This window comes from Crinia signifera, chromosome 5 (assembly GCF_055691185.1).
Source record: "Crinia signifera chromosome 5, ASM5569118v1, whole genome shotgun sequence".
Classification (NCBI taxonomy): Eukaryota; Metazoa; Chordata; class Amphibia; order Anura; family Myobatrachidae; genus Crinia; species Crinia signifera.
In genome coordinates, this window is record NC_139221.1 from 89,684,227 (window position 1) to 89,706,839 (window position 22,613).

The 22,613-nt window shown below is 42.4% G+C and overlaps 1 protein-coding gene across 6 annotated transcripts in view; it reads right to left on the reverse strand.

Moving 5' to 3' along the window:
• The window catches only part of PIEZO2 (piezo type mechanosensitive ion channel component 2), a 360,808-nt gene that overhangs the window by 157,386 nt on the left and 180,809 nt on the right, over positions 1–22,613 (reverse strand). For all 6 annotated transcript variants that reach the window (XM_083187662.1, XM_083187660.1, XM_083187659.1 and 3 more), the window contains exon 3: positions 11,198–11,323. In XM_083187662.1, coding sequence (XP_083043788.1) covers positions 11,198–11,323 — 126 coding nt within the window. The remainder of the gene's footprint in view (positions 1–11,197; positions 11,324–22,613) is intronic.

A 22,613-nucleotide genomic window follows, 5' to 3' on the forward strand; every position in this document is an offset into this window, starting at 1 on the left:
TGGTGCTGAAACTTATATTACATTCCTAAAAGTGTAAGTATAATAGGGCCTACACACATCCCGATTTTGGCCAGAGATATAGCATGCCAGATTTAGCATAGCAGATTTCCTTTGAGCACAAAATCATCTATATTGCTTAGAACGTGCAAAATGTGTCAACGATATGTCTCAGTGATTCTGCTTAGCGATTTAAGCATGCCAGATTCTTCTTGGGCTCAGGGAGTGTCCAGATGAGCAAAATCGGTGGTCACTTGAGCACAAAAAAAAACACCACACAAAAGGCGCCCGATATGCAGGGTCTTGCTAAACGATTTTGCTAGATTGATGGGACATGCTCATTCTTCATCTTAATGCGATTTAGACGCGCGGGGCCGCGCATCTATATCGGTTTAGCCCCCACACACACACCGATGTATGCTTAGTTTCTAAGCGACCTTGCTAAATCGCTTAGAAAATGGCACAAAATCGGCATGTGTGTAGGCCCCATAAGTTTCAGTAATATTAGAGGCTTAAAACTTTACTAGACATTACAAGCCTGCGCCGCTGGGTAGCTTGATTTCCCCTTGAGGCAGGACGGAGTGGTCAGTCCGTCTCCTGTGCCTTTATGTTTGTTTGCCGGGTCCTTGGGGCTCCTCCACGCTGTGGTGCACGAAGTACTGGGATCCACTCAGCGCCTAAGCCTCCACATGAGCACTTCCCGGGACACTGCCTCAGCCTACTCACATGACTAATCTCACCAATCGCTGTAATACTGGCACCATGGTGGGGGAAGGAAGATGGCCACTCTGGCCTATCTGTGTTGTTACAGCGCAACTGCCATGCTACTGCAGCGCCACTACTCTAAATTGTAGAGACAGTCTGTTTTATCTGTCCTTTGTGGACAGAGACCGCGGTCTGCCAATTGCCTACCGTTGCCATACACCATCCATAGATATACAGTATACAGTGGTGTAGCGTGGTGCCTTGGGGGCAGGGGTAGCTGTGGGCACTGGAGGTCTGTGGGGACAATTGTTACACTGCTGTATACTGTACATCTGTGGTTGGTGTAAGGAAATCAGTATTATATGCACATTATATTCACACCTCTCAGTGGATGCCAACATTTCTTGCTTGCATTGGCTGAGCCCTAGAAGTCATGTGCAGCTGATAAAAAGGTTGGGGAAGGACTTTTTAGAAGTCTCAGGGGGAAGAAAAACTTCTCCCAAGGAATGCTTGTTTGGCATTTGCATAGCGGTTAATGCTTTCAATGGCAAGTCACTGCCACTGAAGACACCCAGTGCACAGACTCACTGGTTAACTTCACAGGGTTGGTAGACCCAGTGCCACCACTGTATAGACTTCATCATTATGTAAGGTACAGCAGTAAGATTTATTTTGTTAAACAATCAAATACTAGTTAAAAGCCTATCAAAATGATGGCTTCTGCAATGTACTTTCACTTTCACTTTGAGCTGTGACAGTTTTTAGCCTACAAACTTTCCACCCCTATCTGCTTCTACCTCCCTATCTGCTTCTACCTCCAATGTCTGTTTTCATAGCTCCCTCTCCCCATAGCCTACAAGCTTGATACAGATCAGTGTCCCTGCAAAATTTGCTTTCACTTTCTGTTATGACATATTTTAGCACACAGAGTAATTTGGTTCTTCGAGTGGCCTCTAGTGGTCAGTAACGAGTACTTCACCTCCTAGAGGTGAGGAGCAGTTAGCTTTTTATATGCATATATGGCATTATATTACAGAATTTGTCAAATGCCACAAAAGAAGATAAGTATATCAATTAAAACATTGGCCATATTCTATTATTCTGTACAAAAAATAAATCACCAGAAACCTCATTTGTCAGCACATAAGATAGATGACTGAGTCACCTTAGTTGTCCAAACTATTTTCCAGGAATATTACACACTTAACAAAATTGGCATAGAGACTCAAAATTAGAAGTGAAAATTCTGTCAGTTCCTGCCAGATGTCTAAATCAATACTAGCACAGGAAATTAGATGTTATTCTTTTTTTTTTCCTTTAGGCAAACAATTCTACACGTGTCCATGTGTTTCACAGCCTTTATAATGATGTGAGTATCTTAACTGAAGCAACAAGCAGTGTCAGATAAATACATGATACAGTACAATGGCTTACAGTCCAATCTAGCAACACACCAAGCGTCAGGGGCTGGCTGGCAGCTTTCAACCCGGGAGGCAACACAAGCAAATCTAATATGAAGCAGGTGCCTGGAGGCAAAATAACAATGATGCTGCCACCCATTCCACTTTACTTTAACATCAATAGCACACAGCCAGTCCCCCCTCCCCCCCCCCCCCCCCAAACACATAGCCAGTGTCCAAAACACTTTAGAGTCATTCTACTTTCTGCCCTCCTCCAGTTTGACCTAAAGTAAGTTTCCTTAACAGCCTGATCAGCAGCGGTGCGGCTGGAGGGAGTGCTGACCGTGTGGGAGACGGGCATTAGAGCTCGGCTGTCAGGAGGCGCGCTGGCTTTATCAGCATCCAGCAGTACCTGACAGCCTCCTGTCTAGTTGCTGCTGCACCCAGAGGCTGTCTCAGGGCTAGTACCAGCAGTCTCTTCTCTACCTGGGAGCTGCAGCAGCTTTGTACGGGCAGTGAAGGGCGGCAGTTTGCAGCAGGTCGTCGTCGTCCCCGGAGGGAAGTGAGTGGCACAGGCGGCGGCCGCAACTTCCCCCACCCCCTCTGGAGCGACTAGGCAGCTGCCGCCGCATCACCTGGTCCCCACCCCTGGAGTTACTTAGCGACACACACACACCCCACACCCCACCCCCCATCCCCGCCTAGGGCGCTTCGGTGCTGTGTACGGGGATCTCTTCCTCCCCTTCTCTTCTTGTTACAGCCATGGAAGAATAATTAGCGTGGCCGGGTAGCATCCTTTGTCTCCCAGCCGCCAGGTACACAAAGCCAAGCCCAGAACAGTGAAATACATACCGGCCTAGGGGGCATGTGGCCCAGCCTGCCACTGACAAGCGTGCCACAATAACTCTGCACACTCAAATTAATATAATTTATATATAAAGTGCCAACATATTGTCCTTACTGCTTATTGAGGGTGTAGTGATTTGAACAAATAACATAGAGATATGGAACATAAGGAAAACACTTAATATATAAATTAGCTTAATAACAATTGTAGGGGATGGTGATTATACATGAAGTACTAATTATTGGTAAATTACAAGCAATTAGTGGCCACATGTGATAACTGATACAGTACTCTGCTAATTCCGGACACTGGGCTCAGTGGTGTAACTTCGTCCCAGTTGCCCAGTGGCAAGATAAATATTGGTGCCCCCTACATACATATATAAAGAACAATCCAGAAAATATGTCTATAAATCTTGTTACATTGCATGACATTCATTTACATTATAATGTATTTGAAACAAATATATTGCTAAGCAGTCATACCCAGGATTAGAACCTGTGACCTCTCTCCCTGGTGGCAGACACCTTACTGATAAAGCTAGTTGCTCCTGCACAGTAATTATGCAGATTCAGCCACAGAAGTGATATCGAAGGCTTTCAATTAACTGATTCAAACTCAAAGGGAGGAGAGGTGCCCCCTTGGGAGCAGGAGCCTGGCAGCAGGTGATTCTGGTGACTCCCAGAGTTAGGCATCTGACTATGCTCTTGGGGATTACAGGTACTGTGATCATTCCTGTCTTTAGGTAGTGAAAAACTGCAGGAACAGCACTAGCTCCTGACTCTGGTCAGTTGATAACCACAGGAAAACAATCCACTGGGTATTGTGTTACTTAATTTCTGGCACTGGGTAGTTTGTGATTACATGTACTCTGCTAATTCTAGGCAATAGGCAGTAAGTGACAAGAGGTACTGTAACAAATGCTGTCTCTGGACATTTCATGATTACAGCCTCAGGTGCTATGCTAGTTTTTGTTTCCAATCACTTTATTAACTCCAGGAACAGTTGGAGTTGATGCTACCATTAGGTGAAACTAGAAGCTCACCTAATGAACCAGCATGGGGCACATAAACCACTGAGTCAATTACATAATATCCCTAATTCAGTGTCACGTCAGAGCCCCCACAGTATCTAACATCAGTGGCCAACAACAGCTTCTCCATGTTATAAGTTGCATGGGATTGTGCTGCTTGGCACAATGTCAATGTTAACATAATTAGCACTAATTGTAATCATCCTGACCTGCATTGGGGGCACATCTGTAAATAATCAGTTATGAAGATTGCTTACCAAGGGTTTAACTAGGAATTCTGAAAACTTTATCTCAAACTATTTTCCTGCAAAGAGGAAATATTGGCAAAAATCGAACTACAAAATATGTTTCTATTATAGTAAAAATAGCAATGCTAACGCCATAGAATAAAAAAAAAAAAAAGACAAACGAGTGCAAAATATATGCAATTAGTCATTAAGATGTCTGGCCAGTAAATGTATCCAGACCAGCAGCGGTGTTTGATGAGAGGTACTTACATACCGCTGTGTAAAGATCTGCTTTATATTACTGATTAAGCATGACATTTTTATTGGTAGTTTGGCAGAGTGACATGTTTTAACTCAAAACACTGCTACCTTACCAAACATCACCAATTATAAGTACACATAGGGGACGAGTCACCTTCTTTACCAAAAGAAAGCTTTCTGCAAATGAAATATGTACTGTTAGTATGACATTAATGCCGAAACAGCAGCTGACCTGGGTGCTCTTCTTAGCCAAGGGACAGTTTCATTGAAGTTATTAAATGTCATGTAACATCCAAATAAGGATTGTGAGGGAAATGTCACTGCTCGTATAATACAGAACACATGGATAAAATTAGATTAAGTTAGATTTCATTTGATAAGAATTGTTTAAATTTAGATCTAAATCTAAACTCTAATGATGAAACACAACATTGGCTCATGTTTGTCCACCTAGATGGCAAAATGTCATAAAAGTGGATTTTAGCAGGACAGCTGCTCATTTAACATATGGGTGAGAGATCTAGTTTGTTAGTTCAAGGATACAAGGACAAAATAATTTGGGCAAGGAGAAGTGTAGAGCCAGTAAGAATGATAACCATCTGTAGCTAAATGAAGAAGAAGAAGAAGAGCCAATATCAACTGTAGGAGCCACTGCAATCAAATTGAGGACTAGATTGTCAACAGACGCTCAACGGCCCCATATATCTGGTAGAAGTTTCACCAATCTATCACCAGAATGGCTGATCAGCTTTTTCAATTGGTAGCCATTTGTGATTGTAGAATGATCAAGAATTTGATGACTGATTTGCCCATCCTGACCATGTTTGGGTGGTAATAGGGAATCAAGATCTGAAAGACCTGTTGAATATCAACTGTTCTCTGACTCAGCATTGAGGATCACATAATTGTGTTCACAGCAAATGTACTGGGCTTAAGGTTAAATACAGGTCAGAAAGGTAGTGTAGCTCCGAAAGACAGGAAAGCACAACTAACTGCCATATTTAGAAATTCCATGGATTCGATTGGATGCAGGTGATTGGCTGCTTCCATAAAGTTGATGGTACAGTAGGCTGAATTGAGCATTCTATCAACAAATATACAGAGAACAGTATACAATAATTTCTCTGCTTTGAAGGTGAAGATAAACAGCAGCTTTTGTGACTCAAAGCATAAACAGGCTCATAAACAGCAGCTGCTGTGACTCACCAGACAGAACCACTGCTTTCAAGACCTGTGCAGTCCATTCACGCTTTCTCTCTCAGAACATACAGCAGCTGTCTTTGGGGTCTATGTCCCCTTGAGCAGACAACGCATCAATGTGCACTGATGTGCTGTCTGTTCCCGGCCGGTTCTTCCAGGCATGCGTGAAATCTCTTTACTCACACACAACCCAGAGCTGGCAGCAGGGACAGGACTGTCCCTGCTGTGGGGATAGGGCATTGCCACACTGCAGCAGTCAATGTCAGTAGTTGCAGATGGCAAAACAGTCAGCGATGCTGACCATTTATACATTTGTCCTCCTATCTTTTAGCTAGCAGTGCCGATATGAACATAGCACCCCTGTCATTTACCGCACGCCAGCCCCACAATACATCCCCCATAATGCTGGCTCATACATCTGCCCCGTAGACTCAAATAATCAATAGGAGGACTGCCACCTAGCAACAGCTGGTGGGTGGTAAACAAGCCTCTCAATTACCACTGGAACAAGCTAGTAAGAAAAAAAATGTCTCAAGTTCATACAAATGAGGGTGGGGCTGAACACATGATTTCTGATCTAATGGTCATGTGACTTCTTGAGCAGTCATGTGACTATCAGGTACATTTTTCTACAACACAGAAATGGGATGTGCCTAGTTCTGCATCTCAAACAGATTCCTTATAGCTGTCCTCTACGGTCTTGAACAGTTATTACAGGAGAGCCACTAAAAAGTTATTATCAGATGAGCTGTTATTTATAGTGAACAAACCTTAAGTCAGATATGTGTAATATGTTATTTAAACCTCTTAGTCTGAGGTACAAATCACTGCCAAATTACCCTTTTCTCAGTCTGAAAATTCACCTCTTTCTCCAGAGTCTATTCTCAGCAAGTATGAGGAAACATGCAGTAAAAACCAAAAGGGATGTGTAGGCAAGCCTTTGAGCACCCACAGGATCGGTGCCTATGGCCACAATGCGAATGAGGCACGCATGCACATGAGACACTCACATGCCCCATTTGCGGCAATGGACACACAAACATGTCAGATGCTCGCGCATCTCTGTCCTGGCGAATGGCGCAAGCATGGCTCCATCTGTATATCTTTCTCTGGAATTGCATAAAGCAAGCAAAAGAACCAGTATCTGCAACATACACAATCTTCCTGCTGAAGCAGGCACAGCATCTCTGCAGTAAACAAGCACAGTTAGGACACTTACAGTATTTCATCATAAGTGGTCCCAACATGATGCTCCACTATTTAACATTGCTAAGTGTGTCCACAGGTCTCCCTTAAGTGGACTGTGAATAAGAAGAGGTCACCAGGATGCCTTTTCAGGCAAAAAGTACCCTTCTTCTGCCCGTAGCTATCATAAAACCTCATTCCACAGCATTATTATGATTATAATTGTATTTATAATTTTATTTATAAGGTGCCACAAATGTTTTGCAGCGCTGCACAAAGCAACAGTACAGGGAGACAAAACTTAGCATTACATTGAATAAATAACCAAAATGGAGTACAGGAAAAGAGCGCCACAGTTCAATACACATTACAGCTTAAATATAAGTAGTAAGGACTCAATCTACATACAACTAGAGGCTTGAGGCCAATGATGGAGATGAGTATGCGGACGAAGATGGTCACTGAGTGTTGGAGTATAGGAGAGCTGTGAGTGAAATGTGAAGAGAAGTGGGCTTTGATAACAGAAGGGAAGAGGGCCCTGCTCGGAGGAGCTTACAATCTAGTAGGATGTAAGTAGCATGTACCATTAGGAGCAGTGGAGGTTTAATACAGCAGCGGACTCTGGACGCATGGTATACACACCATCTTCCCAGCAACTTCTCTAATGTGCATGTGCAAATATGTTGGAAAATGGCCATGGTGTTATTTTCATGGTGATTTATGACTGCAGTGCTGGACAACATGAGAGTCCAAAGAGATAAGTGTAATCATTTGGGTATAGAGTGTGCAGTGTTGACACTCTTCCCCAAAGGCCGCAAGCACTGCACATCCTCCATCTATTATAGATATACAGTACAAACAATTATGATCCCCATATAAGACATATAATGGGGGAAATTTACTAAGATGGGAGTTCTATTTCCCATGTGATGTTGCTATGGGCAACCAATCATATACTATCTATTATCTTCTAGAAGATGCTAAATAAATAAGAAGTAGGTGTCCGCCAGGTGATAGGTATACAAAAAAGGCGAGTACAGCAAAATACAGATAGCCAGGGTTACACTAGCAGCTCATTTATATACTATACCTCACATTGGGAACTAATGCTGTGTACACACAGTGAGATTTGACATTAGATAAGGACTATATAGTCACAATCGCATTCAGATCGTATGCAGATCGCACAGGTTCCTGATGCGCGCTCCCGGGACAGCACAAATCGAAACCCAGATAGACATGGCAGCAATGACTATACAGTGCAAATCTAATGCTGATTGTATGAATTGTATGTAAATAGTACAGAGATAGCAAAGATTACATAGAACTCGAATCTTAAGTCGAATAGCAAGGGAATCTGTACACACCATAAGTAGACATGTGCGTTGATGCTGTGTTTTGTTTTTGGGATCTGTATTATTAAAAAATGCTAAAAGCAGCTAAAATCATGTAAATTTGGCCTGTTTTTGTTTCTACAATAACATTCATTTCCTGCCAATTTTGACCACCTCACAATTGTACACCAATATTGTCCAAAGGCTGGCTGGCTAAACAAAGTGACAGAGCAGCAGCATAAATACACAGCAGTTACTTGAATACCCCACTTTTATCGCACTTTTAAAACGGTATATTGCCGTTTTTTTTCCATTTTAAAACGTTTAAGGCTGCAATGTGAAAGTGCCAGAGTTGATTTACCGGTTAAAGTTAACCGGTATTTCAACACGGTTAAAAAGCAGAGTCCTACACGTTTTAAAGCCGTTTTTATGGCAGTTTGAACAGCTCTATTTCAATGGCTTGAAACGTGTCCCTTGGGGGTTAAACGGGTTGAATGTTTGAATGGTATTAAATGATTTTTTAAAACGGTTTTCACCTGCAATGTGAAAGGTCTCAAGGCTCAGACCCGTTTTAAAGTCCCATTTAAGAATACCGTGTCATCACCCATTTCTGCAATGTGAAAGCAGTATAAGAATGTAGTACATCTATGAAACATCGCCGCTCAGCAGTGGCAGCTTCATAAACCATAACTGTATTTTTTTTCTTTTGGTCTAAATGTAATCCATCCTCATCCTTAGACCATGCAGTCAGATGAAAGGGATATCCAGTTCGCCACAAACACAATAGAGGGGTGTGCAACTGGCAGGCTGATAACTGCAATATCAAATTGAAAAATTAGGAATAAGTTACGAGAACTTTTGTTTTTTAAAGTTGAATTGGATGTGATGATACTAGAGAAATTGATCTTTCTCCTCTGTATTTTCCACTATAGTACCCTTGATACTATATTAAGCTTTTGGGTTTTTGAGAATCAAGTGCACGATTTTACTTTTTTGGTGTTATAGTGTAGTTGCCACATTCCTAGATAGAGCAGGAACAGGTGAACAGTCTAGATAGGCGAACAGTCTGCTCATTAGTCTCCAGTAGCCTCCAAATATACCTTACTCAAGACCTTCAGTAGACCAAGCCTCATTATTGGCAAAGTGCTCACAGACTGGGCAGAGCCAAGCTAAAGGGTTTAGCCCATAACCTATGGAAGCTAGTCGATGTAGACCGCTTTGGTCCGGATTTCATACTGAAGGTAATGTCAAGGCTTGCTACATGACATGCAGATCATTCTCAGACAGATGGCTACTAAAAATAATTTAAAACAGATTCTTCTTCTGATTTCCTCTCCAGCCACTTGCTAGACAAGCACTTGTCTGTACAGTATCTTGGCAACAGGGAAATACAGTATAGAGTTGTCATAATCAGCATCTAGCCTGGATGAGTCATTTAAATCCTATCAAATAAGTCAGATGGGTTATTGAGACCAGTGCAACCCTGAAGGCACTGAGAGCCCAATTCATAATGAAAAAAAAAGCAAGTAACTTTGTTTCTGGAACAAACAATGCTACCATGCAAGGGATGCAAATACAGTACATATCTTTTTCCATACAGGCCAAATACTGTCTGCTTCTGCATGTACAGTAGCCCATAAATAAGAGACAGCTTTATTTTTACACTGCAATTTAAATTTCAGTTTAAACACCCAACCAAAAACAAAATCTCTCTGTACATGTTACATCAGGCCCACCGGTGCCACTCCCCCCTCTGCTCCCTGCTGCAAACTGGCGCCCTCAAGTGGCCGGCACCCTAGGCAAATGCCTAGAGCTGCCTAGTGGTGGCGTCGGCCCTGCTTACAGGACGTATCGTAAAACAGATGGGAATTGTTAAATTATGTTTAGGTTCACTTTGTTTTGAAGACATATGTGCACATGTATTGACTGAAACAAACAGGGGAAAATTAGATTTTCCAGTGTCCTAAAATAATTCTTCCAACTAATTAGTACCATTTGTACATCAATGATTTGTGGGAAACAATATAAAATGTCAAAGTAATGTCTATGTCCACTTCATAATCCTAACAGATACTGAATGTATTTATTTATGAAGTGCTTTCCATGAAGACATACTTTACATTGAAATTACTGTCCATCTGCACAATGTATGTAAGGGATAAATACAATCACAATGGTTTAAAAGTCAGCCTTTAAGGCTAGTTCCCACAAATGTGTTTGATGCCCTGTACATTAACTAGGGTCCTGGGAGTTTTATTATGGAAGTAGATAAATTTGTATGTCAAAAAAATTATATTATAGTTATATTGCTGAGAAACAGAGCAGTGGGGTTAATCCCTCATTAGTGTAAGTAAAGTGGTACACTGCACAAGGGTAACTGGAGTAGAGCTTGTATGTCCAATAGTCTTTTGGCATCCGATGAAGAATGTCAATGTGGCTAAATCAAGTTCCAAATGTCAGACAAGTGCGGATACTGTGGTTATTCAATGACTGTGTAAATTCATAGGAATATTGTTTAAGTGGTTTGGAGTCCTCAGTGTAATGGGCCCTACACACAGAGCGATATTCAGCCACTTTCTGAGCGATTTTACATAGAAAGTGACCGACTATCGCTGATGCTCAGAAAGTGGCTGATGCTCAGAAAGTGGCTGACTATCGCTGTGTGTGTAGGGCCCTTAATACTCTTCAACTTCATAAAGGCAAACTCAATATGTTTAACCTCATTGTACTCATGAAATGTTATGAGGGGTATTCAATCGCCTGCAGCCATTCCCGATGATTCTTGATGAGCTCCCAGCTCGCTGATTCCTGGCCGCTTCTTGTGGCCATGCCCCCTTCTTGACATGCGGCAGGAGGGACTTTGAATCCCGCCTGCAAAATCTCAATCAAGCAGACCGAGAATGGGACAGAGGCACGGCTGTCAGGCCAGCTTGACAGTCGTGCCCCGACATTGAATACCCCCTTAGTGTTGTGAACAATGGATTACTTAAAACAATAGATATACTCACAGTTAAAATGGGGGTCTATGATTCTTCTGGCCTCCAGGCTGGCTATTGTTATGTGAAAGATGATATGCAGCAACAGGAATGAAAGACTGGTAAAACATAAGGATTTTAATAACCGTCCTGTATGACCTGTAAAAAAGAAAAGAAAAAAAAAGAATGTATTGTTTAGAATTGAATAACAATTTAAATACCTATACATAATTACTTCTTCATAACATTAACTTACAATGTCCCTTGGCCATTCACAATATGGGTTGGGATCGTTGGGTCTACAGCAAGTTGCTCGACAAGCGTTAGGTCGACACTGTTAGGTCGACATGGTTCTAGGTCGACATGGTTCTAGGTCGACATGGTAAAGGTCGACATGGGTTTAGGTTGACAGGTCAATAGGCCGACACAAGCAATAGGTCGACATGGTCTAGATCGACAGTAAAAAGGTCAACATGGGGTATTTCACTATTTTTTGATGACCTGTTGACGAAACCCATGTCGACCTTGACCCATGTCGACCTTGACCCATGTTGACCTAGAACCATGTCGACCTAGAACCATGTTGACCAACTTGCTGTTGACCCAATGACCGTATCCCTACAATATACAGCAGTTTTAATAATTTGTAACATATTTTGAAATGAAGAGGAATATTTGGAGACCTCAGTTCTGCAGTGTTCACTTGCATGGCAAGTTGGTGATATCTTATATCATAGAACAATATTCATTCACAGCAGAATCAATGCAAAGTTGCATAACACATTTTCCTAGTATACTGAAAAAAAAAACCACAGGTACAGCAGATGCATAAACAATCTGTGACGTCACACAAGGAAAAAGACTATTCCACCTTTAAGCTTTATGATTCCCATATCACGAATAGTAGGTATACTGTAGATCTATTCTTCAGGATTGGCTGCTGTTTTGCATATCCGATGGATTTAGGGAATGATGTGGTATGAAATAAACAGATGTGTCCACCCTTCCATGCATACTTTCATAGACCTCACTAGAATAAACACAATCTCCTGTTCCTCAACTTACAGTTTAATAAATCACTCTACAGGAAAACTGGTGAAAGTCTAAGTATCTGATATAACAGATCACAGATCCAAAACATATTAAATTTCAGGGACTGCTTGTGATAAATTAAGCATGGCACATTTAAAGTAAGCGCCTTATGTCAAAATACTGTATTATTATTGAAATAAGGACATCATAATTAATGCATGTATATGCTGTTTAAGGAAACAGGTTAAAATTAGAGTAAAAAAGTACAGTTGGAAAATATAGATCTTTAGAAAGACACCAATGTTTAAGCCTTACAGTCATCCTTGCCTACTCTCCAACAATGTCCTTGAGACCGCTGAAATTCTGGAAATCGCCAAAAGCAACATTTATTCTTAAGGGAACACAAAACACAGCATATTGTATAGTTGGAATCCCACCCTCCGCCCCTCCTTTTACTGTCTCTCTTTCCAATTTGTCCCTCTCCCACTTTGCTTCCCTCCTCTATCTCTGTCTCTCTCCCCTATATGCCCTACTCACACCCTACATTCCCCCTCTCACCCAGTGCCCCTCACCCACCTTCCATCCCTCTTCCATCAAGTGTCTTAATTTCCAACATGTCGATCTCCCACCCAGTGTCCCAATCCCCATTAAGTCCTTCTCCCACCACACTTCCTCTCCTACCCATCACCCCCCCTCCCTCCCTTTGTCCCTTTCCCCAATATGTCCCTCTCACTCCCAGCATCAGCTCATCCACTATCACTCTCCAATACAGTATGTCCTACCCCCACCCTGCGTCCCCCCCTTAACCAGTGCCCCCATCCCCTGTAATCCCCCCAGTATTTAGCGGCCAGGCGATGTATTAACAGCCACCCAGGTGTTAAATCACCCTGGCCTCAATGACTATCCCCACTGCAGGGACAATGCTAGCCCTGCTGATGGCTCCGCTGGAGATCTAGCAGTAATAGCGAGATCTCATGCATGCCGATTACAGCCGACTGGGGGGAAAGTAGGTTTGCACATGCGCAGGGCCGCCGGGGCCGCCGATAAGGAGAGCCGTTAACGCTGGGCATTATGGCTCTCCTTATCAGCTGGGGGGGTTTAATACAGCAAAGAGCGTTTCTACAGCAAGCAGCAGCTTTACCCCGCCGTGCCATGCGAGCCTTACTACACGCAGGGAGCTACAGCGTGTACAGCACCAACCAAGGATGCTCCTGCTCCCATAAATTGGTGATATTTACCTGCACAGTCGGAGGTAACTTTACCCACTACCTTTGTCACTATTAATAAGTGGATATCCTCGTGTGATTTTATACTGTATACTGGCCATCTTCTCCAAATTCTGGACGCCATTCTCCTATTAAGGATAATCGCTAATTATCCCAGTCAGACTGAGAATCTGAGGCCATTTGCAATTTGAGTGCACGCTATAACATTATTAGCAAGCTTGCTATTATCTAAAGATTAATTCTACTTTTAATCTATGACCCCCAGGAAGTACTTATTTGTTGTTTATTTATTTATTATTTATTATTATATTCTTTCCTCATTGTTTTTTAATATAATTTGTACTTGTGTTTGTGCAGTTGCGTGTCTTCAATAAATTGATTTTACTTCAATTGTTTTCAACTGTATCACTAAGCGCCCCACGTTCTTCCTAGATATCACACACCACTGCAGTTAGTGCTAATGGTTAGCGATAGTCAAAGCATATGCAATTAGACATCAGACACAGGAAAGAAGGAAACATTTAACAATTTTGATAAAAAAAATCCCTCATCAAACAATGTTGGTGTTCAGCGATATATAAAGTGGGATAAATCCCAGATGCCATTTGTGACCTGATGGGACTTTGCTGCCCATGCCAGGTAACCACAGACGGGGTTTGGGTCTCACGGGACCCAGCCAATAGGAAATTCCCTCTTATCATCAGTAAGCACTTGTTACTGACTCCACCCAATGCACAATTGGTGGGTATGTTGTTGCCACCACAAAGCTCCTACCATGTGGCACTGGGAACCACATTACTGCTCAGTCTACTACAACCGGCACCTGAACACTACTTATTGCTGTGTATGTGTCTCAAATGTCCATGGGTATAAGGTATAAGGAAGCAACCAATGAATAAAAGTACTCTGAGGCTAACAACTGTGCTTTTCAGTTAGAAGACTGTAAAGTGGCAAATGTTTCTGGTTCACAGTGTAACCTAGTGATACTCTTGCTGGCCCAGACCACTAAAGCACAGCAAATGTAACCTAAATAATTTTCTCATATTTATAACTGAATATTCAGATTTTATTTTCTTTAATAAAATAAACCACGAAGAGTTAAGTTTCCACTAGAATTTACCACAATGATCAAATGCACTGTATCATTTGGGAGAGATTCAGCACCAAAAGCAAAATGTTGATACAAGACAAACATGGTATATATATAAAACGACTGTGAAATATGGTATATTCACAGACGTGCCAAAACGAGTATGTGCTGAAATGATATATTAATAATTTTGAAAACACTTTTATTTTTTATATAATATGATTCATTACATTTCTTGTAGCCTTACAAAGCTGAAAGCTCCCACCTATAAAACAACATTCAATGTTTGCTACTGTGAATCAACTCCCTGTTTACCCTGACTTGGCCTGACCTGCCTCACTGAGTTTATTTTCTGTGGTTTTGAAAATAGAAGCTGGAAGACTGGCAGAAACAAACAATAATAAATATGTGCGTGTATATATATAAAGCAGAATTACATGCAACAGAAACCGAAAAAGACGATATTGTTGGTCTGGAATTCGGTTATTTACTTCCATCACTTGTCTAGGTATTTAAGTTATCTGCTGCCTGTGTATAATATAAAGGCTTTGTGGTTACAGAACAGGACTCACAATTATGGCTTCAGGTTATCCAAATTGAAACCCTAGTCTTGGCAAAGTATCTGGTGAAGTTTTCAGGTTAGCTATTATCATCATACCTCGGATGACCTCATCATTTGTCCGATTTATTGCCAGAGAAATCGGATGGAGTACAGTGAACACAAGCTAAAGCAATAACCACTGAATTATTTACAAAGTAAAACAAAATATATGGTATTACAATTTCTCATTCTGCTTTACAATTTCAATACTCTTAGCAGGTCATTCTGGTTGATACTCACCGTTGCAAATTCGCAACGGTGAGCGATGGTGATGGCGTGTGCATGCGCATATTTACATATGCGCATATGCAGGCCATCTGTGCGAACGGACGCTGTGACTTGCATAGTCGCCGGCCTGTTCGCATGGAGATGGATAGCTGAACCCTGGGTCTGAGACACCAGGAGTATGCCAAGGAGGTTCCTCCACTTCCTTGTGAATGTAGGTAAGCTGAAGCAGCTGTAGGATGTTTACAAAGGATCGTTGGAACGGGGAGCAACTGAAGGATAGGTCTGTTCACAAGGCCGCCGAAGCAACGCCCCCTAATCTGAATATTTTAATGGGGAAATACTATGAAGTATTTTTGATGAGATTGTGTTAAAAAAATGTTGGTACTTATATGTTAGTTGGGCGCCCGTTACGTAGTTTGCGTAGTGGTATATTGAGAATCATGCAGTCAGTATTTTCCCTGCACAGAAACAAAATAACTCACCCAAATCTAATTCTCTCTGCACATGTTACATCTGCCTCCCTGCAGTGCACATGGTTTTGTCCATCTAAGAAGGATTTTGTCAGAAAGAATGAACTAGAATAAACCCCATAATGAGTACATATTGTTTGTCAATGCACAGCTCTTTTTGCTGACATCAATCACTCGTAGTTTTTGGATATCACTGTTAAAAGTGCCATAAACTTAGTTCATTTACAGGCATCCAATAGTGTTCAGCATAGTATCACAAGTTTTACTGTATATTTGTTATACACATAAGGAGCTGGCTCTCTAACATTAGACCCAGTTGTGACGAGTAACACCACTGTCCTACAGCTTTCACATTGCAAAATGCAGGGTTGAATCGGGATTTTTAAATGTTCAGTCCCGGTGCGACCTTGCATTTTTTGCACAGTTCAGATTATGCAGGGATGGGGCAGAGTGGCGGAGCGGCATCGGAGGGAGGGGAGGTGGAGGATGTGGGTTGGTTTTGCAAAAGGGGAGCTGGAAAGGGGCACAGGTTCCCACTTATAGTGGACTAAAAATGTGAAATTGTTATACTGTATAACGTGTTAATTATTTACATTACCTCACAAGCCACACACAGCCCACAAACACATTGGAAGCATATCTTTGTACACTTCTCTACATGTAAAGGTTGTTTTAATTTTAGGTAAGATTCATTCTAAGACCTGCTTATATATGCCAAGGTAGTGAGTTTATAACCATTTACACAAATTCAGTAAGTGTTTTTATATACTTTAAACATCAGAACACTCAATTTACAGAAGTCGACATGTGTCAACTTTTTCACTGTAACACCAACATAACTTTATTTAAAAGTAAAACCAAAGTGGGGACACATAGATAGTGATTAAAATGCCACATTAGAACATAATAAATATACATGTAATGAGGGTTAAAATGTTGTTTTATTAGGGTGTTCCTTAAGGTAGACAATTGAGGTAATAGAAAACAATAATTGAATAACAATTAGAATAATTAATTAATTGTCTTAATTATAGTTGAAAGGCTAGATTAGCAGGTCCATATATGTGAAGGGTATGCCACCGTGCACGGACGTACGCTCACTCTCTCGATCGGTGACACACGCTGAGTTTTCCATTGAAAAAAAGCGAGACCGGTCCGTGCACTGTGGCGTTCGCTCAGATATACGCAAGATGTCGGTGGGAAAACGGACGAGTGACGTCCGTAAACGGTGGCGTACGCTATGTTGTACGCCAGTTATCGGTGTCTAAGAGGAGATCTGTCCGTGCACAGTGGCGTACGCTCAAGTGTACACCACTCCCCTTTGTCAGTGTTTGTGACCGTACGTATGGGGATGTTTTGTGGGCGGACATTCGCTCACCGTCCGCGTACGGGAAGCGTACGGTGAAATGGACCATACGTACGTTTCACCGACCAAACCAGAATAAGGCCCAAAGAGTAATGACTCGCGTAATAGACCGTTGTTATCCATAAGCTGAGTAACAAATATCTCAGGGCTTGTGATTACTTTTTCTCATCTTGTACAACCACATGAAAATAATTTCAAGTTTTGTGAGAAACTCTCTTTATTATGTCTTTTTCAATGGCTCCCATCTGTTTTTTGCTTTTGTTTACATTTTTGTGTAGGAAGAACAATCCTCATGAGAAAGAATTGTAGTTTACTCCGAAGATTTATGGATTATTCCAAACATATTCTTATTTAAAATAATCAGTAAACCACATAAACAAGTAAATAATAATATGACAATCTGAGATATCATTTTCTCAGTTTCTTGAATATAATGAAGCTATTTACTTTGTCTATTATAATTTACTTGAATATGAAATACAGGAATTGGTGTGTTTTTTTCAACATATATGCTGTCAACAGTCAAAATCGGTGAATACCAGCACAACCAAGTTGGCATTAGAGCTGCAAATGTATCATATTTACAGATCAAATACTGACGTGGTAAAAATGCTTTAAATAACATTACTCTGGTGTCTGCATTGTGAGCTCATTTAACTACCAGCCAAAAAGAAATGATATTAAAGCCTAAATACAAATACTGTATAAAGTTGTATTACTTAATATTCAATAATTCAGAAATAAAAAAATTATACCATTACATCTGGTGCATAATAGAACAATGTTTCCTACTAAAGACAAGGTAATTCTTCCCATAAAGCACAACATACCTCCCAACATTTGTAAAACAGGTAGCAGTACAGCCATGCAGGACAATGCTGCATGCTCCCTAAAAGAGGAGTGGCTTCACTGAAAGGGGGTGTGCCTTCACAGCAATGCCACATTCAAGATCCAAGCCCCCATTTTTCATCACTCTGGGGCATGGTCAGCGCTCTCTGAGCTGCTGGCATGCCCTCTGTCCCCTCTATCTCCATTAGAAGTCACTGAGCACAAGCGCACTGCTTCTATTCACAGTGGAGCAACGAGTGTCAAGGCATCTCTCAACTGCCTCCCACCGGAGAACACTGCTACAAAAAAGTGACCATCCCCCAAAAAGTTGGGACAGTTGGGAGGTATGAGCATAATCACTTTATTTCCTGGTCTTTCAAATGACGCTTTTTCCTCCATGATAACTATGGTTACAGTGATCTGCAATAAGGGTAGAAAGAATTGTTGTGTGACCACAGTCAGTCAGAATATTAGCAGCAGTGCCTGGAATCACCATACACTGTAATAATGACTATGGATGCTACTATAAGGATCACTCAAATGTCAACACTCAATCTCACTATCACCTATACTTTAGGTACAGATTTAGCTAAAATATACAGATGCAAAATTATCAAATCCAGTGCTCATTTCATCAAACTAGCACCACCTACTAATTATGGGGCAGTGTGCATCCTCAGTTTCATACTCATGAATGCAGGCGGGATTGGTACGAAATCCCGGCGGTCGGAATCCCGGCGGTCAAAATCCCGACGCCGGAATCCCGACCGACAAAATCCCGACAAGGGCCTCGCTACGCTTGGCACACAAATTTATTCTCCCTCTATGAGTGTCGTGGACACCGATAGAGGGAGGAAGTATCGGGATTTCGGCGGTCGGGATTCCGGTATCAGGATTTTGACCACCGGGATTCCGACAGCCAGGATTCTTACTGCATCCCATGCAGACTTCTGTACCTAAGAAATCTTTATGTTCTTTATGCTACTGTTATTGTTAAGAACAGTCAAAAGCAAAAGTGTTCAAGTTTCACAAAAAAATTTTTCAAACATGATACAGTGGTTACATAAATGGCAAGTACAGAAATAACAATTGTATATGCATATAATCAATAAAAGCTTCTATTCAGGTTATTTGAAGTCAGACCAAAATGCCTGGATAACCAGATCTTTTAAATGACTCCTTTACACATTGGGGCAGGGGTTCCCAATCTTTTTCTAATCACAGCACCCTAGAGTATCAGAATTTTTCCAAGGCACCCCATGGCCCGTAAAAATATATATCAAATTAAGTAGATTGTGTTTATATGTGCTTTTAGGTTCAGTTATGTGGTAAAGGGCAGCATTTGGTTCTGATTGTACACATTTCATGCTTGGCAGCCACCAGCAGTGGTTTTGTCCAGAAATAATTGATCATAAATCATTTGAATTGGTCCTGGACGACCAACCCGAGGCACCCCTGCGAGTGTCCCGAGGCACCCCAGGGAGCCTAGGCGCATAGTTTTGGAACCACTGGCTTGGGTAATGGATCATTGGATAGACTGTAAGTAGTTCGACAACCATAAGGTCAACATCACTAGGTCGACATGACTGAAGGTCAACATGGGGTTAGGTCGACAGGGCCATTAGGTCGACAGGGTCATAAGGTCGACATGGGGACGGTTGGCAGTCAAAAGGTCGACATGGGGTTTTAAAATGTAGCTTAACATAGTCCATGCTAAAATCGCACCTGTTTAAATTTAGCCTTTATCTTGGCTAATTACACATAATTACAAAGCATGAACTACTTGCAAACATTTCATCTTATGCATTCCAAACCTGCATTACATGTCTCCTTTTGACACAAATGCAAGGTCTTCCTCTTAGCACTAAGGTCAGGGGCCTGGTTCCTCACTAGTTCTTATCTGTGTGGAGTTTGTATGCTTTCCACAACTCTCTGAGTGCCAACGTTGCTGTGAGAGATTCTCAAAATATCCGCGTACATATACGCTCACAGTGACTTCTATTTTGGGTGCAATATTTAACTTCACTGAATTGGCTTGGCTGTATTTGTATTTATACTAAAGGAACAATCGCTGTGAGCGACGCTGACATTTTTAGCGGAACGTCGGCAATCAAAGGGTTAATTGGCTCCATCCAAAATAAAGCATAATAGGGATGATTATGCACGTACGCCTGATTTACTACTTAACGCTAACACAAATCCCATAGTGCTAATATAATGATACCACTGGTATTCAAGCCTGGCACAACTGGTATTCAATTGACTGGTACCACCTCCTCAGTCAGTGACAACGGGAGACCATGTTGTCTGGTTATCACCTGTCATTTATCTACCTGCACTGCTGAAATACTATCAGAGCCGACAGACAGATGTTTAGCGACATTTGCGATGCCATATTTCTTTATTTCAGTTATCTATCACTAGTAAGCTAAATACTACTTTACACTGCCTGCTTCTTTTTATTCCACTCTGGCTTTCTCTGTGGTCTGTGTATATTGTGTGTGGTCTGTGAATACTGAGCACTTCTCACAGTTCATCTCTACATTGAACATTTGCATTTTCTTAGCTGGCAATTACTTTTGGTCAGCATTTGTGTCTGAAGTAAACTACTGACAAATTGTTATTTTCTACAATGATAAACTTCGTTTTGACTGTGCACAATTTTAGAAGAGATGAAAATAACGTATCAGGTCCTGAAATCTGTTATAAAACTTTTCTATAAATTTAGGCTTTCTGTCAGGGGCGTAACTAGAACTCTCTGGGCCCCATAGAAAATTTTGAGAAGGGCCCCCCCCCCCACCCCTTTGTGCAGGGTGACACATGAACGGGATGTGGGGATAAAAGGTGTAAAAAAAAAACCATTCACCCCAGGGAGGAGGGTACACAATGTGATACGTGGGAGAGGGATGTTTGGAAAGTACAGGGTGTCAAAATGCGCACACAGAGGCAAGGGGTAAGACACACAGGGGTAGTGGCCTACAGGAGGGTCACACACAGAGGAAGGTGGTAGAGGGGGTCACACTGAGGATTGGGGTAGGGACAAGAAGGTGTCAAACAAACAGGTAGAGTGGGTTCAGGGGGTCTCACACAGAGGAAAGATGTAGAGGGTGGGGAAGGTGTCACATACAGGGGATGTGTGGTACAGAAGGGTTAAAGACCAGGGATAAAGGTGGAAGAGGGTCAATGTGTCATACAAGAAAACAGGGGGTAATACACCAGGGTTGATGGGGGGGTGAAAATGGTCACACACAGAGGAAGAGGGTAGGTGGGTCATAAGGTTTCATACACACACAAACACACTGGGTACAGAAAAGAGGGTACAGTGCTCCAAGGGCACCTAACAAGCAGGGGGTTTAGCTCCAGGCACAGGGTTAATTGGAAACCGGTGGCATGGGAATTCATGCTGGACATAGCAGCAGTGTCTTCCTGTGAGGATGCTGGAGGCCGGCCCAGCGCTGTATTCCCCTCATGGTGCGGCTACTGGAGAGGAGGCGGGGGCCGGTACTGCTAGGCAGGAGAGAGAGTGGCGCAATATCTGGGGGGTGGGCAGCGCGGCGGCGGGACACACATCTCCGGCATCTAGGAAGAGGGTGGGGGACCCGGGAGGTCGCAGAGCACATCACCGGCTATTGGTGGGGGGTGGGGCAGGACACACGCACATCTCTGGTGCCTGGAAAGGGGGTGGGGGAGGTCGATACAGGGCAGGGTACATCTCCGGCCGGCTATTAGATGGCGGCGCAGGACCCACAACGATTTCCGGCATCTGTGGGGGGGGGGGGTGTCACTGCAGTGGGTGCCGCTACTTTTTTTTTATAGGGTGCAGGGGGAGCAGCGGGCCCTACTGACAGCTCGGACCCCATAGCAGCTGCACCCCCTGCACCCACGGTAGTTACGCCACTGCTTTCTGTAAAGCTGGGTTTAAAACGTCAAACTGTTCAATTCATCCAGTGTGTAGACACTATGGGGTTGCTGTATGAAGCAGTGATAAGGGAGGAGAGGTGAGCCAGAGGAGACGTGGCCCATGGTAACCAATCAGCACTGAAGCATCGTCTATAATTTAAATACTGTAACATTATACAGAGCAGCTGATTGGTTGCCATGGGCCACTTTTCCTCTGGCTCATTTTTCCTCTCTTATCACTGCTTTATACATCTACACCTAAGCTACTGATGATGCACGTTTCCACGCATAATCAGTGACATCCTTCATTGTCTGTACATGCAGAACCACAGAGGTTATAGCTTGCATTCTACATCATGGCTGGCACCAGAGCTCCATCGCTGACTGCTTTGGCAAGTGTGTATGAACTTGCCAATGCCAGCTCCCTGGTTGGGTCCTGGTGCCACCATCTTACCGGGTACACACATCATCTAGTGCAGTGGTCTCCAACCTTTTTCGGGGCGGGAGCTACTCGCGACAAAATAAACCGCCCGAAGAGCTACTAAAATAATATCCAAAAAAATGCCCTTTACACATTATGCCACACATCGTAATGCCCCTGACACCTTATGCCACACACTGTAATGTCCAATATGTAACAAACATACCTCCCAACACGAGGCAGACATCCCCCATTTTTTCCAATATGAGGGCATGGTCAGCTCTCTA